Below are 18,023 nucleotides of genomic sequence, written 5' to 3'. Positions count from 1 at the left end.
CTTCCCCAAACAGTACAGTGTAGTGGGTAAAGGCTTGGATTCTAGAGCCCAAGTACCTGGGTTCAATCCCAGCTCCACCATTTACTAAAGTGTGTGACCTTAGGCAGTTTCTGCATCTGTAAAACCTCGGATGAATGACCTTGGGTGGGCATCTCCTACTCATCTAGAAAATGAATCTTTCTGGGGCTTCCCTGGTGGTGCAGTGGTTAAGAATCCTCCTGCCAGTGCAGAGGACACAGGTTTGAGCCCTGGTCTGGGAAGATCCCACATGCCGTGGAGCAACTAAACCCGTGCCCCACAACTACTGAGCCTGCACTCTGGAGCCCGTGAGCCACAACTACTGAGCCCACGTGTCACAACTACTGAGCCCACGTGCCACAACTACTGAAGCCCGCGTGCCTAGAGCCTGTGCTCTGCAACAAGAGAAGCCACTGCAATGAGAAGCCTGTGCACTGCAATGAAGAGTAGCCCCTGCTCGCCGCAACTAGAGAAAGCCCGCGCACAGCAACGAAGACCCAACCCAGTCAAAAATAAAATAAATACAATAAATAAATTTATAAAAAAAAAAGAAAATGAATCTTTCGGACTAGCACCTTTTCAAGAGACCTCAAAGTAAGAGGCTACCCTGTTATTACTGTGTCCTACTCCCAGCCACTGGTCTGCTCATTCAGGATTAATTTAGTGCCTAACTGTGTATACTTCATCTCCCAGTGTGAGGCCAATACAAGGTTTTATCCATTCCAAGCTGCACAAGTTTGACCTGCTTTTAATGTAAACCTCATATGGACTGTACCACACATACAGAAAAGCTCATAGACCATGGGTGACCCATGTCATGAGTTTCACAAGTGAACATACATGTGGAGCCAGAATGCAGGTTAAGGAACAACATCACCAGCCAGGGCTCCAGAAGCATTTAATTTCTTAACATCTCTGGAATCAGGCTGTGTCTTACAAGCGCTGATGGGTCATAATTTAATTGGCAGTACTTTTTTGTCTTTCTTAGCGATACATAGAATAACGATGCATTTTGTAATCAATGGTGACTCAAGATCAGGGACACCCAGTAATAACAATAGTAACAACAGCAGTAGCAGCATCTGATGCTTACAGATGCCTGCAAGGAGGCAGGAACTTTGCAGACACCATCTACTTTAATTTTTATCTTCATTTTAAAGACTGAGGAAACTGAGTCCCGGGGAGGTCAAGCAACTCACCCACAGTCAACTCTTTTACTACAGGTCTGTGCTTGCTCTAGCCTGTGCTCCTGGGGCTTCAGAGGTTGTGTGATGTAAGGTCTTTTCCAGGACAAAGCCTGCCCAAGGGGTTACAGAACTCTGGGTTTGGCGAGGGGAGGTGGGGGAGAAGTGATATGATAGGCCCTTCCTAGACTCAGTGCTCGCCACGGGAACCGACCAGGGTTGGGTGGGTAGTGGAGTAGGGGATGAAGAGTAATGAAAGAATTAAAGGGAACCTGAGGCTGCCCCCTTCTCCAGCTTCCACGGCTGCGGGAGAATTCTTAAGGGGCAAAGCCAGCTCCACTCCCCACACCTCTGCCCTCCCCTAAACCCTCAAGCTGCCCTTGGATGGTTCAGAAATTCTTCCACTAGTCTTGCAGATGGAAGAAGTCTGCCCTTTTTGAATTCCTCCTCACCTTTATTTTCCTCCCTGCTTTCTTCTTCCTCTAAAGGTAGGAAATCTGAGATCTTGAATCCACCAGGTTTCAGAAATGGGAAGGAGTAGGCACCTCTATTCTAGGCTTTGATGTACAAGAGTTTCTTAATTTTCTTTTTTTTTTTTTAACATCCCCATTGGGGCATAATTGCTCCACAATGGTGTGCTAGTTTCTGATTTATAACAAAGTGAATCAGCCATACACACACATGTGCTCCCATGTGTCTTCCCTCCTGCATCTCCCTCCCTCCCACTCTCCCCCTCCCACCCCTCCAGGCTGTCCCAAAGCCCCGAGCTAATATCCCTGTGCCTTGCGGCTGCTTCCCCCCAGCTATCCACCCCACCACGTTTGTTAGTGTGTATATGTCCATGACTCTCTCTCGCCCTGTCAAAACTCACCCTTCCCCCTCCCCATATCCCCAAGTCCGCTCTCCAGTAGGTCTGCGCCTCCATTCCTGTCTTATCCCTAGGTTCTTCATGACATTTTTTCCCCTCAAATTCCATATATATGTGTTAGCATACGGTATCTGTCTTTGTCTTTCTGACTTACTTCACTCTGTATGACAGACTCTAGGTCTATCCATCTCATTACAAATATCTCAATTTCATTTCTTTTTAAGGCTGAGTAATATTCCATTGTGTATATGTGCCACATCTTCTTTATCCATTCGTCCGATGATGGGCGCTTAGGTTCTTTCCATCTCCGGGCTATTGTAAATAGAGCTGCAATGAACATTTTGGTACATGACTCCTTTTGAATTTTGGTTTTCTCAGGGTATATGCCCAGTAGTGGGATTGCTGGGTCATATGGTAATTCTATTTGTAGTTTTTTAAGGAACCTCCATACTGTTCTCCATAGTGGCTGAACCAATTCACATTCCCACCAGCAGTGCAAGAGTGTCCCCTTTTCTCCACACCCTCTCCAGCATTTATTGTTTCTAGATTTTTTGATGATGGCCATTCTGACTGGTGTGAGATGATATCTCATTGTAGTTTTGATTTGCATTGTACAAGAGTTTCTAATTACTCCTTTGGAAACAGCTTTAAACACCGCGGACAGTTTTGAGTTGTGCTTTTTTTTTTTTTTTTTTTCCTGGAGAGAAAGTTCTAGAGGACGAGGGTGACCCAGTGGGATCCCAGTTGGAAAAGGTTACATATTGTTGCCCCCATTGTATAGATGAGGAAACTGAGGCTCAGAGGTGAGGCATCTTGCCCGGGTTTTAGAGCAGATCTATCTGATTATCAAGTCTTTGCTTCTTCCATTGCCATTGGCCAGGACTTGGTTTGCACTGGGAACTGGGCAGAACCAAATTTTAAAATTGAGAGGGAGAGCCTGCCCATCAGGATCGTAGTGTGTGAGTTGTGTGCATGGAGAATGGGGAAGTCTGACCATCGAGTACTCTCTTGATCTAATATTATGTTGATTGGACGTTTTTTAAAAAAAAAGAATAAGTAAGTGATTGAACAAATAACTCTCTCACACATTCACCACACTCAGCCTCACACCAAGCTTTTTCCCACCTCAGGGCCTTTGCACTGGCTGTTCCCTCTGCCTGGAATGCCCTTCTCCCCAAATATTCACATGGTTGATTCCTCTCTCTTTAGATCCAGAATAACGGTCACCTCCTCCAAGTGGCTTTCCTTGAACATTCCATCTTAATGTCACTTCCCCTCAGCACATCATAGCACTTATCATGATCTATAACTCTCTTTTTAAAAAATTAATTAATTTTATTTTTTGGCTGTGTTGGGTCTTTGTTGCTGCATGCAGGCTTTCTCTTGTTGGGGCGGGTGGGGGCTACTCTTCGTTGCCATGCGCAGACTTCTCATTGCGGTGGCTTCTCTTGTTGAGGAGCACGGGCTCTAGGTGCGCGGGCTTCAGTAGTTGTGGCACGCGGGCTCAGTAGTTGTGGCTCGTGGGCTCTAGAGTGCAGGCCCAATAGTTGTGGAGCACGGGTTTAGTTGCTCCGCGGCATGTGGGATCTTCCCGGACCAGGGCTCGAACCCGTGTCCCCTGCATTGGCCGGCGGATTCTTAACCACTGCGCCACCAGGGAAGTCCTGTAACTATCTTTTGTTTCGATTTAATTCCTTGTTTCTTGTGTGTCTTCTGCCCTAGAATGTTGACCTCACAAGACCAAGAATTTTTGTTGTTTTTTCCCCACTGCCCTATCCCTAGCCCCTAAAGTAGTTCCTGGCAATAAATATCTGTGGAAAGAAAGAAGGGCTGAAGGAAACAAAGAAGTACAGGCTAAATGACCGAGGGAATAAATGAATGTATACCTATAAGGTTAAATAAATGAAATGGGAATAAAAGGGACTTTGGGGGAAAAGGACCCCAAATTCCCACATTTGGAATATAAAGGAAGTAAGATTTAAAGAAACAAAAAGACAGTTATTTTATTTTTGTTTAAAAATCCTTGAGTGAGAAGAACTGAGAAATTTTGTATAAAAAGGTCCCCTACTATTGCTAGGGTGAGTGTTGGGGGGGCAGTCAGAGATAACAGCACTGAAGGGGTGGGTGGAGAAGAAACAGGGCTTAGGGGCCTGGAAGCTGAGAGTGGAGGGTGGCGAGCAGGGCTGCCAAGGGAGTGAGCACAGAACAGTGGGAGGGGTGGTGACTCAGTCGTCCCATTCATCATCCTCATCGTCATCGCCAGCCTGGTCCTCCCCTTCGTCTAGAGGGAGAGAGAGAGTGGAACTCAGGATGGGCAGGAGGGTTCAAAAGCCCTAGGGAGGGGGGTTACTAGGGCCTGGGAGGTTGGGGCTCAGGACCCTGGGGGACTGAGATCTCATGCTTGGAAATTAGATCTGGGGCCTGTGTGTTGGATGAAGAAGGGACCCCCTCAGAGGAGGGAGATTTAGGGGTAAGGTAGGGACTATAGCTGGGGTCTGGGTTCTAGTTGGAGTCGAGGTTAATATTATTGTCAAAAATGTGTGGTTAGTTGGGATATTATTGTCATACAAAGGGTTGATTTTAACAGACTTATCACTTAATGGGGTGGATTTAAATATTAGCAAAGGTGGAGGAAATTACAATATTATGGTTTCATAATGGGTTACGGTTAACATTGTTGACACGGAATGGGGTTCATGATGATGTCATGGTCAAAAGATGAGGTTCGTTATGATATTGTCATGTAATGGATTCATGTTTATCTTGTGAACAGACTCTGGGGTTGATGTTAGTATTATTGTCAAAGTTGGAGTTAATTATATTATTGTCACATAATAGGTTGAGGTTAATATTATCCTCATATAATTGTCATATAATGACAATACTGTTGACACGTTAAGGGATTAATGTCAACATTATTGTAAAAGATTGGGTTAGTTATAATATTATCACATAATGTGTTAAGGTTAATCTGTTGACACATGGAGTTAGAGTCAATATGATGGTCGAAGATGGGGGCTCCTTATTATCATCACATAGCGGCTAATGTTAATACTATTGAACATATGGGATTAATGTTAATACTATTGTCAAAGATAGATAGAGTTAATCATATTACTGTTACATAATGACAGTTAACGTTGTAGAAAAAGAGACTGATAAAAGATTCATGTTCATGCTCTCATCAACATATGGGCTAATGTTAACTATTGATGGTGGCTGTTAGGGGTGTTTTTAGGCTGACACTAGCTGGGAACCAGGGTCGGGGTCCTGGCAGGATGGGCTCCGAATGGCAGGCTCGCAGGGGAGGGGGGGCTCTCACCCGAGGAGTGGATGGCTCTGCTTCTCTTCTGCATCACGTGCATCAGGGCCCCCACCAGCCCCTCGGAGCTCTGAGGTGGCGGTTGCAGCGCTGAGCTCTCTGGGGCCCCAGGGGTCTGCAGCAAGCAGGGTCCAGCACACAAGGCTCAGGGCCTGTGAGAGAAGCGCTTCTCCCCGCCCCTCATCATCCTTTCTCCTCCCACACACTCCAGTCTCCCCACCAACCTCCCAACCCTATCACTCAACCCCCAAATCCTGGAACCCCCATCAGTCTCGGCCCTGGCCCCCTAATATCCTGACTTGTGCAGCACACCCCAGAGTCCCAGTCCCCCAATCCTCCATCACGCCGGCCCTCACCTTGTTCAGCTGAATTCCCTGCCGGATTTGATCCAAAAGCGCCCCCCGACCCCCACCAGGGGCCAGGCCCCCCACAAGCCCCAGAGAAGGAGGGGGTGGGGGAGCGATCGGTCCGACCCCAGAGCTGGGTGGTGGCAGTGGTGGTGGTGGTGGCGGAGGCAGGGGCGGCCCCCCAGCTCCAGGGGGGGGAGGGGGCGGTGGTACAGAGCGTCCAGTGGCTGGAGGGGGTGGTGGCGGAGGGCCCCCTCGGCCCGGGGGTGGGGGTCCCCGGGGAGTTGGCGGGGGAGGAGCACCTCCCGAAGGTACAGGGGGTAGTGGGCCAGAGCGACCCTTGTTACTCCCCACAGCTGGGGGCCGGGGGGGCTGGTTCCCTCCTCGGGATGGCGGTGGGGGCGGTGGAAGCGGCTCTGAGGGGGAAAGATAACACAGAGCTATTATTATAGTTTTCTTTAGAGCCTCAGTTTTGCTCATTTGTAAAATGGGTACCCTAACCGACCAACTCCCAATTTGAGCGGTATAGGGGTTTCCATGAGGACTGAGTGCCTACAATGTATCTCTTAGAGATCAGCTACCAGGGTTGGAGAAGAAGGGGGTGTCCAGAAAGAAGGTGGCTCACCCTGGCGCCTCATCTCCTTCCGCACAGCCTCCAGCCCACCCTGGTTCTCAATGAAGTCATAGATAAATTTGGAGGTCTCCGCGTCAGTGAGCTGGGCCTCACTGATTCCAGCCCTGGAGAACAGGCTCCGCAGATCTGGGTCCAGATTGTTCACCTGCCCAGGAGGTAAAAGGCCGGGGCAGGGGTGTGAGAATAAGGTGGGGAGGGAAGGGGCACAGATTATCATGGGGTCCACCCCAGAGAGGGATCTAAGAGGGGTGTGGGAAGGGTGGGGTCTGGGGAGTAGGTCTGGAGCAGTGGACTATGGAAAGGTAGGTGGGAGTTGAGTGGGGTCCAGGGGACTTTGGAGTTACTCACGTCAAATCCATTCTGGGGGTCCCACCCCACGTGGCTGACATGTCTGGGGGAGGTGAGGAGACCCCAGTGAAGCCCCACGGCCCTTCCTTCCCTCTCTTCCTAGTGAAGCCCTCTTGCCCTCTCCTGCCCAGAGGGACTCTGAGGGGCCAGAATTAATGTATGAGTCTTAAGTGAATGAAGGAGTGAGAGCAGTAGTTATGGAACTAGAAGGGGTCCATAGTTTGTGGTACCCATCTGTCCACCCAGCCCTCTTTCCACCATCCATCCACCCATCTATTTGCCCACGTAGCCATTCACATTCACCTGTTGGACCATTGATCTATATACATTTGTCTCCCCACTCATCTGTCCACACACATCTATTTACCCATTTGTCCACCAATCTGTCCTAACCCACACTTGTCCATCCACCCATCCATCTACCCATGTGCCCATCTTTCCATCCATTCACTCACTTGACTACCCATTCAACCACACACTTCTGTCCATTTACCCATTGAATTGTCCATTCATCCACATATCTGGCCACCTATCCATCCCCATCCACCTTGTCTGTGAACAAATCAGCCCACATATTCATCCACTCACCCATCCATCTACCTACCCATTTCCCATTTACCCATCCATTCATTCTCCAATCCACCCATTCATTCATTCATCCAATTATCCATCTACCCACCGATCCACTCACCCACCAGCCCACCCAGGGTGGGACTAGGGTGGGACTAGCTTGAGGTGAGTGAGGAGCAAAATTTCAGGAGGCACTCACTCTCTGAGTCATGAATTGTAGTTGCATGGCCCGGAGAGTGACTGCCTCTGTAAAAGTTGGGAACCTTGGTGCCTTTGGTGCCTCTCCCTAGTCCCCGGCTTTGAACCCACCCACATACCCATCCACTCATCTACCTATTCCCCCACCCATCCATCCATTTTCCCATCCTTCCATCCACTCAACCATCCTCCTATCCACCTGCTCATCTGCTCCCCCACCCCCAGGATCCGTGGGCCCACTGGGGAGAGATTCTCACTTGAATCCACTGGGTGCACCAATATCAGCCTTGCTGATCTTTTTCTTCCCTGAGCGTTTCTTATCACCTGGACCAGGCCCAGGTGCAGGGAGCCCACGGTATCGTGAATTCGTGATGTCTGGGTTCTGGATGTCCACTGTCACCAGCCCCAGGGACAGTGAGCCAGCTGCTGGGCCTGTGGGGAAAAATGGGTGACTGGGCCACTGACCCATTTACCTACCAACCAGAGCATAGGAGCAAGAGACAGGAAGATGGTTGAGGGAATCTGTGTGTTTGATGGTCATGGAGGGAGTGGATGAGGGGTCCAGATAGGGTTTATGGAGAAGCGGCTGGGTGGGTGCCACAAACCATCCATACATTCACTGATTAATTAATTAATTAATTTACTCATGCTTATCACTTAAGTACTGACTCATTTATTCACTGGCTCATGGACTAATTTGTTAAAGTATTTGTTCACTCATTCAATAGTTACTTTCTTCACCGATTGAAATGTTATGTCACTTATTCATTTATTCACTGCCGAATTCATTCAATCACTCATTCATTAATTAATGAATCATCCATCCACCTATTCATCCATTTATCCACATACCCACTCACCTATACATCTCTACACCCACTTATACATCTATCTATATTTTCATCCTTCCATCAATTCATGCCCCCGTTCAACCATCTTTCCACCACCAATCCATCCACCCACACATTCACCCACTTATCGCTGCACCCACCCACCTACTCATCCATCCACCCACTCCCCACCTGTGTATCCATTCACCCTACCACCACCTGCCCATGTAGAGACACAGGAAAGAATAGCACTCACCCCCTTGGTCTCCACCTGGGTGTGGAGGCAGGGGTGGGAGCCCTCCTCTTCTCTCTGGGAAGACGGAATGGGTAGAGAGCTATCGCAACCCTGCCACAGGCTCCTGGGCTAGCCCCTTCTTACTCTTCCTTGCACTAGAGGACTCACCTTCACTGGCTGGCACTGGTGGAGTGGGGAGCTGGCGCCTGTCTGTGGAGAGACAGGTGGACTGGGAACCAGAACCATGAGAGGGGCTTTTCCAGCTCCCTACTCTTGCGCTCACTTCTGCTCAACCTCTTTTCCTCCCCCAAGGCCTCCTCACCTCCACTTTGCCTCTGATTTCGTTTTTGTATCTTCTCCTGCACCAGGGTCCGGAAGGCCTGGGCCTCACCCTCGTCTGCGAAGTTCAGCCCCGCTTGGCAGTCCTGCACGTGCGTGGGGGGGTCAGTGGCCTTCCAGGCCCCCCCCACATTTCCCGTCTCCTCCCTGCACCCCAACTGAGGCCCAGGGGTTAGGTGGTCACTTACATCTCCAGCGAAGGTGTGGAAAAAGGGGGTGGGAGTAGAGTAGACCAGCTGTGAGTACAGCTCCTGTTCCCAGAGCAGCCGGCCAGCCTGGAGAAGTGGGGAACACACTGGCACTGAGGCGTGCCCTGGGTGGCAGGCCTCTGTTTTCTGGACAGGGAACATGGTATACAAACTTGGGGCCCAGGGGTCTGATTTGGAGATTTCCAGCTCTGCATCGGAGAGTTGGGGGTCTAGGTGTCAGATGTGGAGGGTTGGGGTACAGTATGGGAATCAGACACTTCAGTGAGAGATTTGGATTTGGGGTCCAGGGCCCTAGATGTGGAACTTGGGGGCTTGAATTTGAGGATTTTGGACTCTAGTCCTAGGAAACTGAGCCCATTCGTAGAATCATCCCAAATCCCCCCTTTTATGGGGGCCTTCATTTGGGCAGGTAGGGCTCCAGTATTAGGAGTTGGGGTTGAGATTTGAGGTTCAGACATATAAACTTGGGAGGTTTTTTTGGAGGTGGGTTTAGCCAACGTATGTGCAATTTGAGGTTTGTGGAGCAGAGTTATGGCTTAGGGGTTTGGTCAATATTTTATGGCCCTGGGATCTTGATGTGGTCCTACTGGATCTACCTTTATGGTTTAGAAGGATGAATTTGGGGTTTATGCTTAGAGAGTTTAGGTTGAGGATTTGTGGAACAGATTTATGACTTAGGAGCTAGGCAGAATTCTGGAGTTCAGGAGTTCTGATGGGCGATTTCTGAGACCCAAAATGTTGAGTTTCGAACAGATTGGAGGTTCAGGTAAAAATACAGTACTCATTTTTTTGGAGTTTGTGGAACAGATCAGACTTAGGAGGTATACTAATATTGGGGGTTATAGATCTTGACATGAAGACTCTGGGGTCAGTCATCGTGGACTTAGAAAGACAAACCAGAGGTTGACATTTGGATGAAGTCTTTGGTTCTGGGGCTCAGGGGTTCATTGATCTGCCTGAGGGCTCAGGGCTATGGACACAGCTCCGGGTTTGTCGGTTGAAAACTGGGTTGTCTGTCCAGTGGGGGGCGGGGGTCACCTGAAGGCCGTAAAGGCGAATGAAGTAAGACTTCTGGGGGTTATCCTTCACGAAGCACACAGCCCCACAATGTTCCTTGGTCCAGTGCTCGGCTCCACGGGGCAGCGCCAGGTACAGCTGAACAACCGCGGTGGCCAGCGTCTGGGAGGGGAGAGCAGGACTCAGTGGAATCTGGTCAGGGGCAGCCAGAGGGTCTGGGAACCAGACCTGGTCCTTCCTTGCCCATGGCTGTCATGGCTCTGAAGGAAGAGCTGCAGCCAGAGGGAAACTGAATGGACATCGAGATCTTCCTGGGATTGGTGAATGGGGGTAAGTGGATTCTAGGAGAGATGATGGAGAGGAAGAGGAGGAGGGGAAGAAAGAGAAAGAGAGGAGGATGGGGAAGATGAGGAGAGAGGAAGGAGGGGAAAGGAGGAGAGGGGGAGGATGGGGAAGATGAAGAGGCAGAAGAGGAGGAGGAGAGGGAGGAGAGGAAGAAGAGGAAAGGGAGACAGGGAGGGCCAGGAGATCCCCAGCTCACCCAGCATTTCCGTCCGAGCATCTCAAAGAGTCGCTGATTCTCATGGTCCTGGAGGAGGGTGGAGGGTATGTTCTGCTGAACCCCGGGTCCTCCACGGCCCCCAGGCCTGCCTCCCGAAGGGCCCCCACTCATGGTGCCTCCTGCCCTTGTCCTCTCCGGCTAGGCTCTGAGTGCAGGGTAAGAAGAGGAACTTTCGCAGCGAGCAGGGGAACAGGAAGTGCAAAAAACCACAAGGGAAACAAGTCCTCCAGGGGCCCCTCGGTGGGCCTGGCCTCCTCCTCCTCCCTTAGACTGGGGCCCTCCTCCATTTGACTGGTTAGACCCATGTTTTGGACCAGCTCATGTCCTCCTCCTTTTTTCTTACTGTCTGGGGCTCATCTCCCTCTAACTAGCTCGGGCCCTCCTCCCCCTGGTTGGCTGGCAGCAAGAGCTAGGCCACTGCAGCATTTTTGCAGTGTGGCGGGGAGCAGTCATGGGCTGGGCGGCCTCCTTCCTCCCCAAAGCATCTAGTTAGTCTCGGCCCGAGGTCCAAGGCCCCTAGCGCTAAAGGGTTGCTGTGCTAAAGCTTTTCCTTTAATTACACAGCGAGCGCCTGGGATCCCACCCCTCTCCTGAGACCCCAACAACTTGCTCGCACCCAGCTCACCTTCCCCATCCCTACCCCTGCCTCCCTGCAGCTCCCAAATTACTTGCTGCTTATCATCCCCTTTTTGTAAGAAACGGATTTTATAGCATATATAAATGCCTAAACAACATTTTGTTTAGTTGCTGTTGCCTTTGAACTTTTGAAAGTATGTGATATTTGGAGACTTGTCTTTCTCCCCACTCAACATTCTATTTTTATCTAACAAACATTCATGTAGCACTGAACGTGTGTGCCAGGCACTGTTCTGAAATATTGACTCATTTAAATACTGACTCATTGAAATCCTCACATCAGCCCGGGGGACACACACAATTTTTACCATGCCCATTTGATGGAGGGAAACTGAGGCACAGAGTGGTTAAATGATTTCCCCAGTAGCTCCTAGCTAGCAAGTGGTAGAGCCCAGACTGCATGCCAGGCAGGCTGGGTACAGAGTGTGCACTTTTCGTCAGGATGCTCCACGCCTGCTCTGTTACTAAGATTCATATTTGCCTGTTACTGCTATATAGTATTCTATGGTGTTACTGTACAATTTGTTCATATTCTCCTGTTAACAGACATCTGAGCTGTTTCTGGCTTTTGTGGTTGGCAGCAAGGCTGCTGTGTTCCCTCCTGTATGCATCTCCTGGTCCACGTAGGCATGCACACTCAGGAGGGGAATTGGGGCGTTGTAGGGTTTGCGTAGTTCTAACTTTGACAGACTGTTTCCCCAAGTGGATGCCAGCTTGGTCCCCACTCCTCTCTGGGCCTGTTGCCTGTTTGGAGACGTGAAGTTCTCAGGTACACATACAGCAGCTTGGGGGAGCTGAGCATGTCTGGGGTGTGCCTGGCATTCCCAGGTACCTGAAGGGAAACAGCACATCTCAAGGCAGGACCCACAGTCCTACCTGGAAACCTGTATGGCTCCCACACCTGCAGATGCCAAGCTTCTCTCCTAAGCCTAGGCTCAAGGCCCCTTCTGGTGTGGCAATTCCAACCTCCCTCCCTCCTTTCTCTGTTCACAACCCAGCGAATGGTGCTCCCAACTTACCAGGTGATTTCATACCTCCCGGCCTGGAGCCCCTTCTAGCCTGTTCATTAGGGCAAGGTCCTGCTTTTTCCTTAAGAAGCCACTGCATTCATTCATGTTGACACTGTTCATTGAGCTCTCACTGTGTGCCAGGCGTCTCTCCAGTATCTGGCACTAACTAGACACTCAATAAATGTTTCTTGAAGGAATGAATGAGGGATTAATGTCTAATTTGATTTAGTGTTTTCTGATCTTTATCTAAGTGCCTCACACTTATGTACTCATTTCATGGGCACAGACGACCCCCTGAGGTAAGCACTCCAGCTATCTACATTTTACTGATAGGGAAGCTGAGGCCCAGAGAAGCTTAGCTAACTTGCCTGAGGTCACACAGCTTGTGAGTGGTGGAGCTGAGGCCAATTATGTGAGAAATGGTTCCTAAACTGTTAAATGCCACATGGGGCCCCAGATAAAATTCTTCTGCTCCTTTTCTGTCTTTTGTTCTCCTTTCTCCGCTCCTAGATCTGTCCCCTTTAAGTCTACATCAGGGGGCTTTAAACCTCTGCTACATTTGCTGGTTATTTTGTAAATTAACATTTAAAAGTTGTATATTTCCTGTTCTTACTTCTAAGGAGCAGACAGGTTTAAAACTTATATTTTTCTCCAAATGAAAAACCTAAAGTAGATTTTTATTATTTTAGTCCCTAATAGAATGAGTTTCCCCACCCTGGAAAACAGTGATTTATTCATCATTTTACAATCATTTTTCATCTTATTCAGATTATTGAATTGCTCTGGTGACCTGCACTAATAATTTGGAGCTGGTTTATTTTACTTTTATTTGTTCCCATCAACTCTTGCTTTTCTGTACTGGATGACAGTATTTGGTGAGGTGATGACCTCAAAGGTAATTTGCTCTCCTGGGCCTTCAAATAGATTAAAAAAGAACAAAAACCCTAATCTAGCTTTTCCGGTTGTTCTCAGCGGGAGAGTGGATTGAATACTTACAAGTCAGCCCACCACAGAGGGGAGCAAAAGTTTTAACGTACTTCTTAGTAATCCAGTGAATACCCAGGAACCCCCAAGAACCAGTATATGCCTAATAACTTACACCCACCTGATGCTCCCCCATCACCTCTCTCTGCCAACCCCCAGGGATCACCAGACAGAGTCATTTCCTGTTTATATCTTGTGCTTATTTTGCTTTATTTTGAGGGGATATTGCTTACAAGATTCTGACTGCCACGCCTCAAGTCCTGAGTAGGTAATAAGACATTGTCGGTTATAAGACATGGGAGTGTCTTCCACACCCCAGTCACTGCCACGCGATTGAACCCACGGAGGAGATATAGGAATGGGCAGGGTCCTGCTGAAATTGCACACAACTGAGATTGGGACTTGAACCCACAGGCTGGGACTCGAACCCAGCCAAAACCCAGATTGGGACTTGAACCCACTGTCTTTTAATTGAGATCACACACCTGGTCTCAGAACTTAATGAAGTTCAGGTTCTTGATGTCTCCTTACAGAAAGAATTCAGTGAGAGACAAAGTGATAGGTAAGAAGTGGATTTATTTAGAGAGAAACACACTCCACAGACAGAATGCGGTCCATCTCAAAAGGCAGGAACGGCCTTAGGAGAAGCACTCCACAGAGTGTGGGCCATCTCAGAAGGCGAGAGGCCCCGAAATACAGCGTGGTTAGTTTTTATGGGCTGGGTGATTTCATAGGCTAATGAGTGGGAGGATTATTCCAACTGTTTGGGGGAAGAGGCGGGGATTTCCAGGAATTGGGCCACCACCCACTTTTGACCTTTTATGGTCAGCTTTGGAACTGTCATGGCGCTGATGGATGTGTCATTTAGTGTATGCTAACGTATTACAATGAGCATATAATGAGGCTCAAGGTCTACTGGAAGTTGAATCTTCCACCATCTTGCACCTAGTCGGTTCTAGTCAGTTTTTGTTATGTCCTATGGCTATGCCATTCTTTTAAAAGTTATGTCCTGCTCCTTTCCCTCCTGTTTCACTACCGCTGTCCTCAAAGGCCAAACTGAGGCCAAGGTGGCAAAATTTCCTTTGCCATGCCATCCTTCTCCTCCCCTTTCCTTCCTGCCCCTCGTGGTCCTCCCTACCCCTGACTGAGGGGTGCTTCCTGGGGACAGGCCTAAGGAAACAGCAGTTCCCAACCCTTGGACCCAATGCTCCCTTTTCATAAGAAACATTTTGGGAGGCCTCTTTTTACCATCCAGGAATGACAATCGTGGATGTTACGAGTCTTGGTGGTGTGGAGCTGTCCCCCAGCAACTCAGGCCCCTGCCTATTCAATGCCAAAGCACCTCCATCGTTGTGATAACCAAAGTCTGCCTACCAGGAATTCCCCAAACACACTTCCAGGGCAGGCAGGAACTGGACCCTCGTCTGCCTTGTTCATTGCCATACCTCCACCACCTAGCATAAGACCCTGCATGCAAAAGCTCAATCAATATTTGTTGAATAATCGTTGTACGGTCTAGATATCTATGCTGTGATTTACTGCCCTCTTCCCACTGGGCTCCCCTGTCCTCTCTTCACCTCCCTGCATGGGGAAAGAGGGAAGAAAAACAGCTCAGAGTGTGCAGGGGACAGCCCCTCCCACAGAGATGTCTACACTGTTCACTGATGCTATGGGCAAATGGGTGCTTTAGGGGCCCTCAGGAGAGGGGCTGATTTCTAGTCCTGGTCAGGATGGAGTGAGGACAGGGTGGGCACAGAAAAGCAGAGACGACTGTAGAGATAAGAATTGCTCAGTGGCTAGAACCAGATTCTGGAGCCCTACAGCCTGGCTCTGGCTCTGGCACTTACCAGCTGTTTAAAGTCTTGTAACCCCTCAGTGCCTCAGTTCTCTCACCCATAAAGTGGAGATAATAGTAGCAGTGACTGTTGGGAAGATTAAATGAGATAATTCATGTGATGAGGGCAGAGCTTAACACGTTATAATTTTGCATTGTTGTTTGTTTTCATGGAATAGCTGAGTAACTTGGATGAATTAACTATCCTTCCCTCAGTCTAGCATTCTCCCCACTCCTGCACCAATCCTCTCCTCCCCCTCCTCCATCAGACGTTCAGGTCCCACCACCATTGGTGGATGGTCAGAGACTGAACACGGCCACCTTCCCACTGCCCTTTCTCTACTTTTCCTTGCTGCAAAGTCCATCTCAGAGATCCATTGTGTGGGCCCAGCTAGACTCTTCCAGGGCCGTGACATGTTCCTGGAGACCTCCCTGCCAACCTCGGACGTCCCACCCACCACATGTTTCCTGCCCTACTCCTCCCACCAGCACGGGAAAACACTGTGCCAGCCAGCTCTCTCCTTCCCTTCTAGGTTTGTGCTGCTAACCTCAGACCAGCCGGGGAGCTAAAGGTCCCCTCCTGGTCCCTACACTGCCCACAACCTCAAAGTCATCACCAACTTTCCCTAAATGGGTACTCCCTACCCCCTACCCCGATCTGTGACCCCAAGTGTCTACTTCCCAGTCTGTGACACCAGAAGGATACACACCCGAATGTGTGTGACTCTAAGAGCTTCAACTTTCCGGTCAGTGGGTCCCAAGGGCCGCCCACTTCCTTGACTTTGTGAGCCCAAGACTATTAACGGGGCAGTCTGGAATGGACCACTGCGGGAGTGGGGAGGAACGCAAAATGGAACGGTCGCCCAGGATCATACCACTGCGGAGGGGGTGGCCATCTTGCAACATACCATTTTGTGGGGGAGGGATACGACGGCTGCCTCATTCCCTAATGGAGAGGGGAGTGTCACAATTCTGCTTGTCCCAAGATGATTCCCACCTGCTTCGGGCGAGCCTCACTCTGTGGTCTCACCCTCAGCCTTCTCACATCTGCCATCTTAACCACTTTCACCACCCCCTCGATTCCTTAATTTCGAAGCAGCTCGCGACGCACCGAAGCCGGCAATTGGCTCACAGGTGGGGAGAGCAGGAGACCGCCGTGGCCTCTGATTGGTCGATGACCGAGTTCTCGTCCTTGTTGTTCTTTGAAGCTACGCGAGTTCGGAGAATAACATAATCCCGCCTCCGCTCCCTTGCTCCGGGCTCCCATTGGTCATGGGTTCGAGGCATGCGCAGTAGATGCCAGTCCAGTGTTCCGGGCCACTTAAGCTGGGTTTTGGGGATTTCGGGTGGTGGGTTTGAATACAGCCTCAGAAGTTCAGATTGTTCAAGTGTAGGAGGGGCAGAAGGTGGAGTTTACTGTTGGGGTTTACTAAGATCATACATCAGGGCGTGGCGCCTCGTGCACTGGGCGTTAACAATCGTAAAGTCTGTAACTCACCCGCTAGGGTTTTCATGCCTGTGCCGTGGTTCTTCGTTCATTTATTCTATAGTTTACTCAAAATAAAAAGCGTTCTTTGAGTTAGGGTTTTAGGAAAACTCTCAAAAGTTACTTTAGTTTTTTTAATTAAATTTTTTTAAAATTTTTAAATAAATTTATTTTATTTATTTGTTTTTGGCTGCATTGGGTCTTTGTTGCCGCGTGCAGGCTTTCTCTAGTTGCAGTGAGCTACTCTTCGTTGCAGTGCACGGGCTTCTCATTGCGGTGGCTTCTCTTATTGTGGAGCACGGTCTCTAGGTGCACCGGCTCAGTAGTTGTGGCTCACGGGCTTAGTTGCTCCGTCATATGTGGGATCTTCCCGGACCAGAGCTCAAACCCGTATCCCCTGCATTGGCAGGCGGATTCTTAACCACTGTGCCACCAAGGAAGCTCCTCAGAAGTTACTTTAATAAAATTAAATCCTGCCGCAGTAGGACGGGCACCGTGGGGTGTCTGGCTCTCCCAAGACCGTAAATCGCAGAGTGAACATCTTGTGGTCTTCGAATACGGTGTACTAAAATTATTAATTTTACTGACAAAACAGGTACAAAGCTTACAGCAGTTAAAAGCCCTAACTGGCGAGGCCTTTGACAAAACGTGTTTAAGAGAATAAACACTTCACCCAGTATTCAATGTGCAAAGTGATGGTTTTGGAGCATTAGCCCTGCTCAGATGGGACAGGACTGCTATGATTGACATGTGTTATTTAATATACATCATAGGCAATATAGCCAGTTACCGATTTTAAAGTCTGCAACTTTTACATTATATATGTAAATTAAAATACAAATATAGATTACATTGAATTATAAAAAATATGAATAAATACATGATTCATAGGGATATAGATATAGATGATATAGATGGAGCAGTGGGGCCCCTGTTCACTGCCCTGAGTCGGTCACATGCTGAAAGGGAGGGGACCGTTTTTTGGGGTTTTTTAATTTATTATTTTTTTTTGCCGTGCCGCGGCACTTATGGGATCTTAGTGCCCGACCAGGGATTGAACCCGGGCCATCCGCAGTGAAAGTGTGGCGTCCTAACCACTGGACTGCCGGGGAATTCCCTGGAGGAGACTGCTGATAATTTAACACAGTGCCCCAAATTTTAGGAAGGCTGATCCCTGAGTCCCCTGCTTTCACCAGATAGGACAAGTTTCCCTTAATTCGCTTGGAAATTCCAAGTCTATGCCCAGCACTGCCTCCACTGCTGAAAACACAAGCTGGCCTTTATATCAGCTCTGATCCTAGGAAGATTGTTATTTTAAGTGTGTACATGGGCACTTGGGGTGCTGGGTAGAACAAATCAAAGGGTTGGTTAAAGTGTAGGCCCTTGGTCATT

At 49.1% G+C, this 18,023-nt stretch overlaps 1 protein-coding gene across 1 annotated transcript; it reads right to left on the bottom strand.

Annotated features, from left to right (window-relative positions):
* Positions 1-4,295: 4,295 nt before the first annotated feature.
* WAS (WASP actin nucleation promoting factor) lies at positions 4,296-10,822 on the bottom strand. The gene is made up of 12 exons (XM_065901263.1): positions 10,661-10,822; positions 10,141-10,281; positions 9,082-9,168; positions 8,877-8,979; positions 8,723-8,764; positions 8,576-8,629; positions 7,747-7,921; positions 6,722-6,764; positions 6,365-6,518; positions 5,749-6,155; positions 5,393-5,507; positions 4,296-4,351 (listed from the first exon to the last, which is right to left on the bottom strand). The coding sequence occupies exons 1-12, from the start codon at positions 10,790-10,792 to the stop codon at positions 4,296-4,298; spliced, it is 1,509 nt and encodes a 502-aa protein (XP_065757335.1). The 5' UTR covers positions 10,793-10,822.
* Between the last annotated feature and the right edge of the window lie 7,201 nt (positions 10,823-18,023).

This window comes from Phocoena phocoena, chromosome X (genome assembly GCF_963924675.1).
Source record: "Phocoena phocoena chromosome X, mPhoPho1.1, whole genome shotgun sequence".
NCBI classification, from domain to species: Eukaryota; Metazoa; Chordata; class Mammalia; order Artiodactyla; family Phocoenidae; genus Phocoena; species Phocoena phocoena.
Note: the sequence above shows the minus strand (reverse complement) of the source record. Positions and strands in the feature narration are given on the sequence as shown.

Bases quoted from the DNA above. Each gene is read 5' to 3' on its own strand.
- WAS (XM_065901263.1), bottom strand. From the start codon at position 10,792: ATGAGTGGGGGCCCTTCGGGAGGCAGGCCTGGGGGCCGTGGAGGACCC. The intron at 6,765-7,746 runs GTGAGAATCTCT...CACCTCCCCCAG, and splicing joins GGTGCACCCAGTGGATTCAA to ACATGTCAGCCACGTGGGGT. The intron at 4,352-5,392 runs GTGAGAGCCCCC...CTCTCCCTCTAG, and splicing joins CAGAGCCATCCACTCCTCGG to ACGAAGGGGAGGACCAGGCT.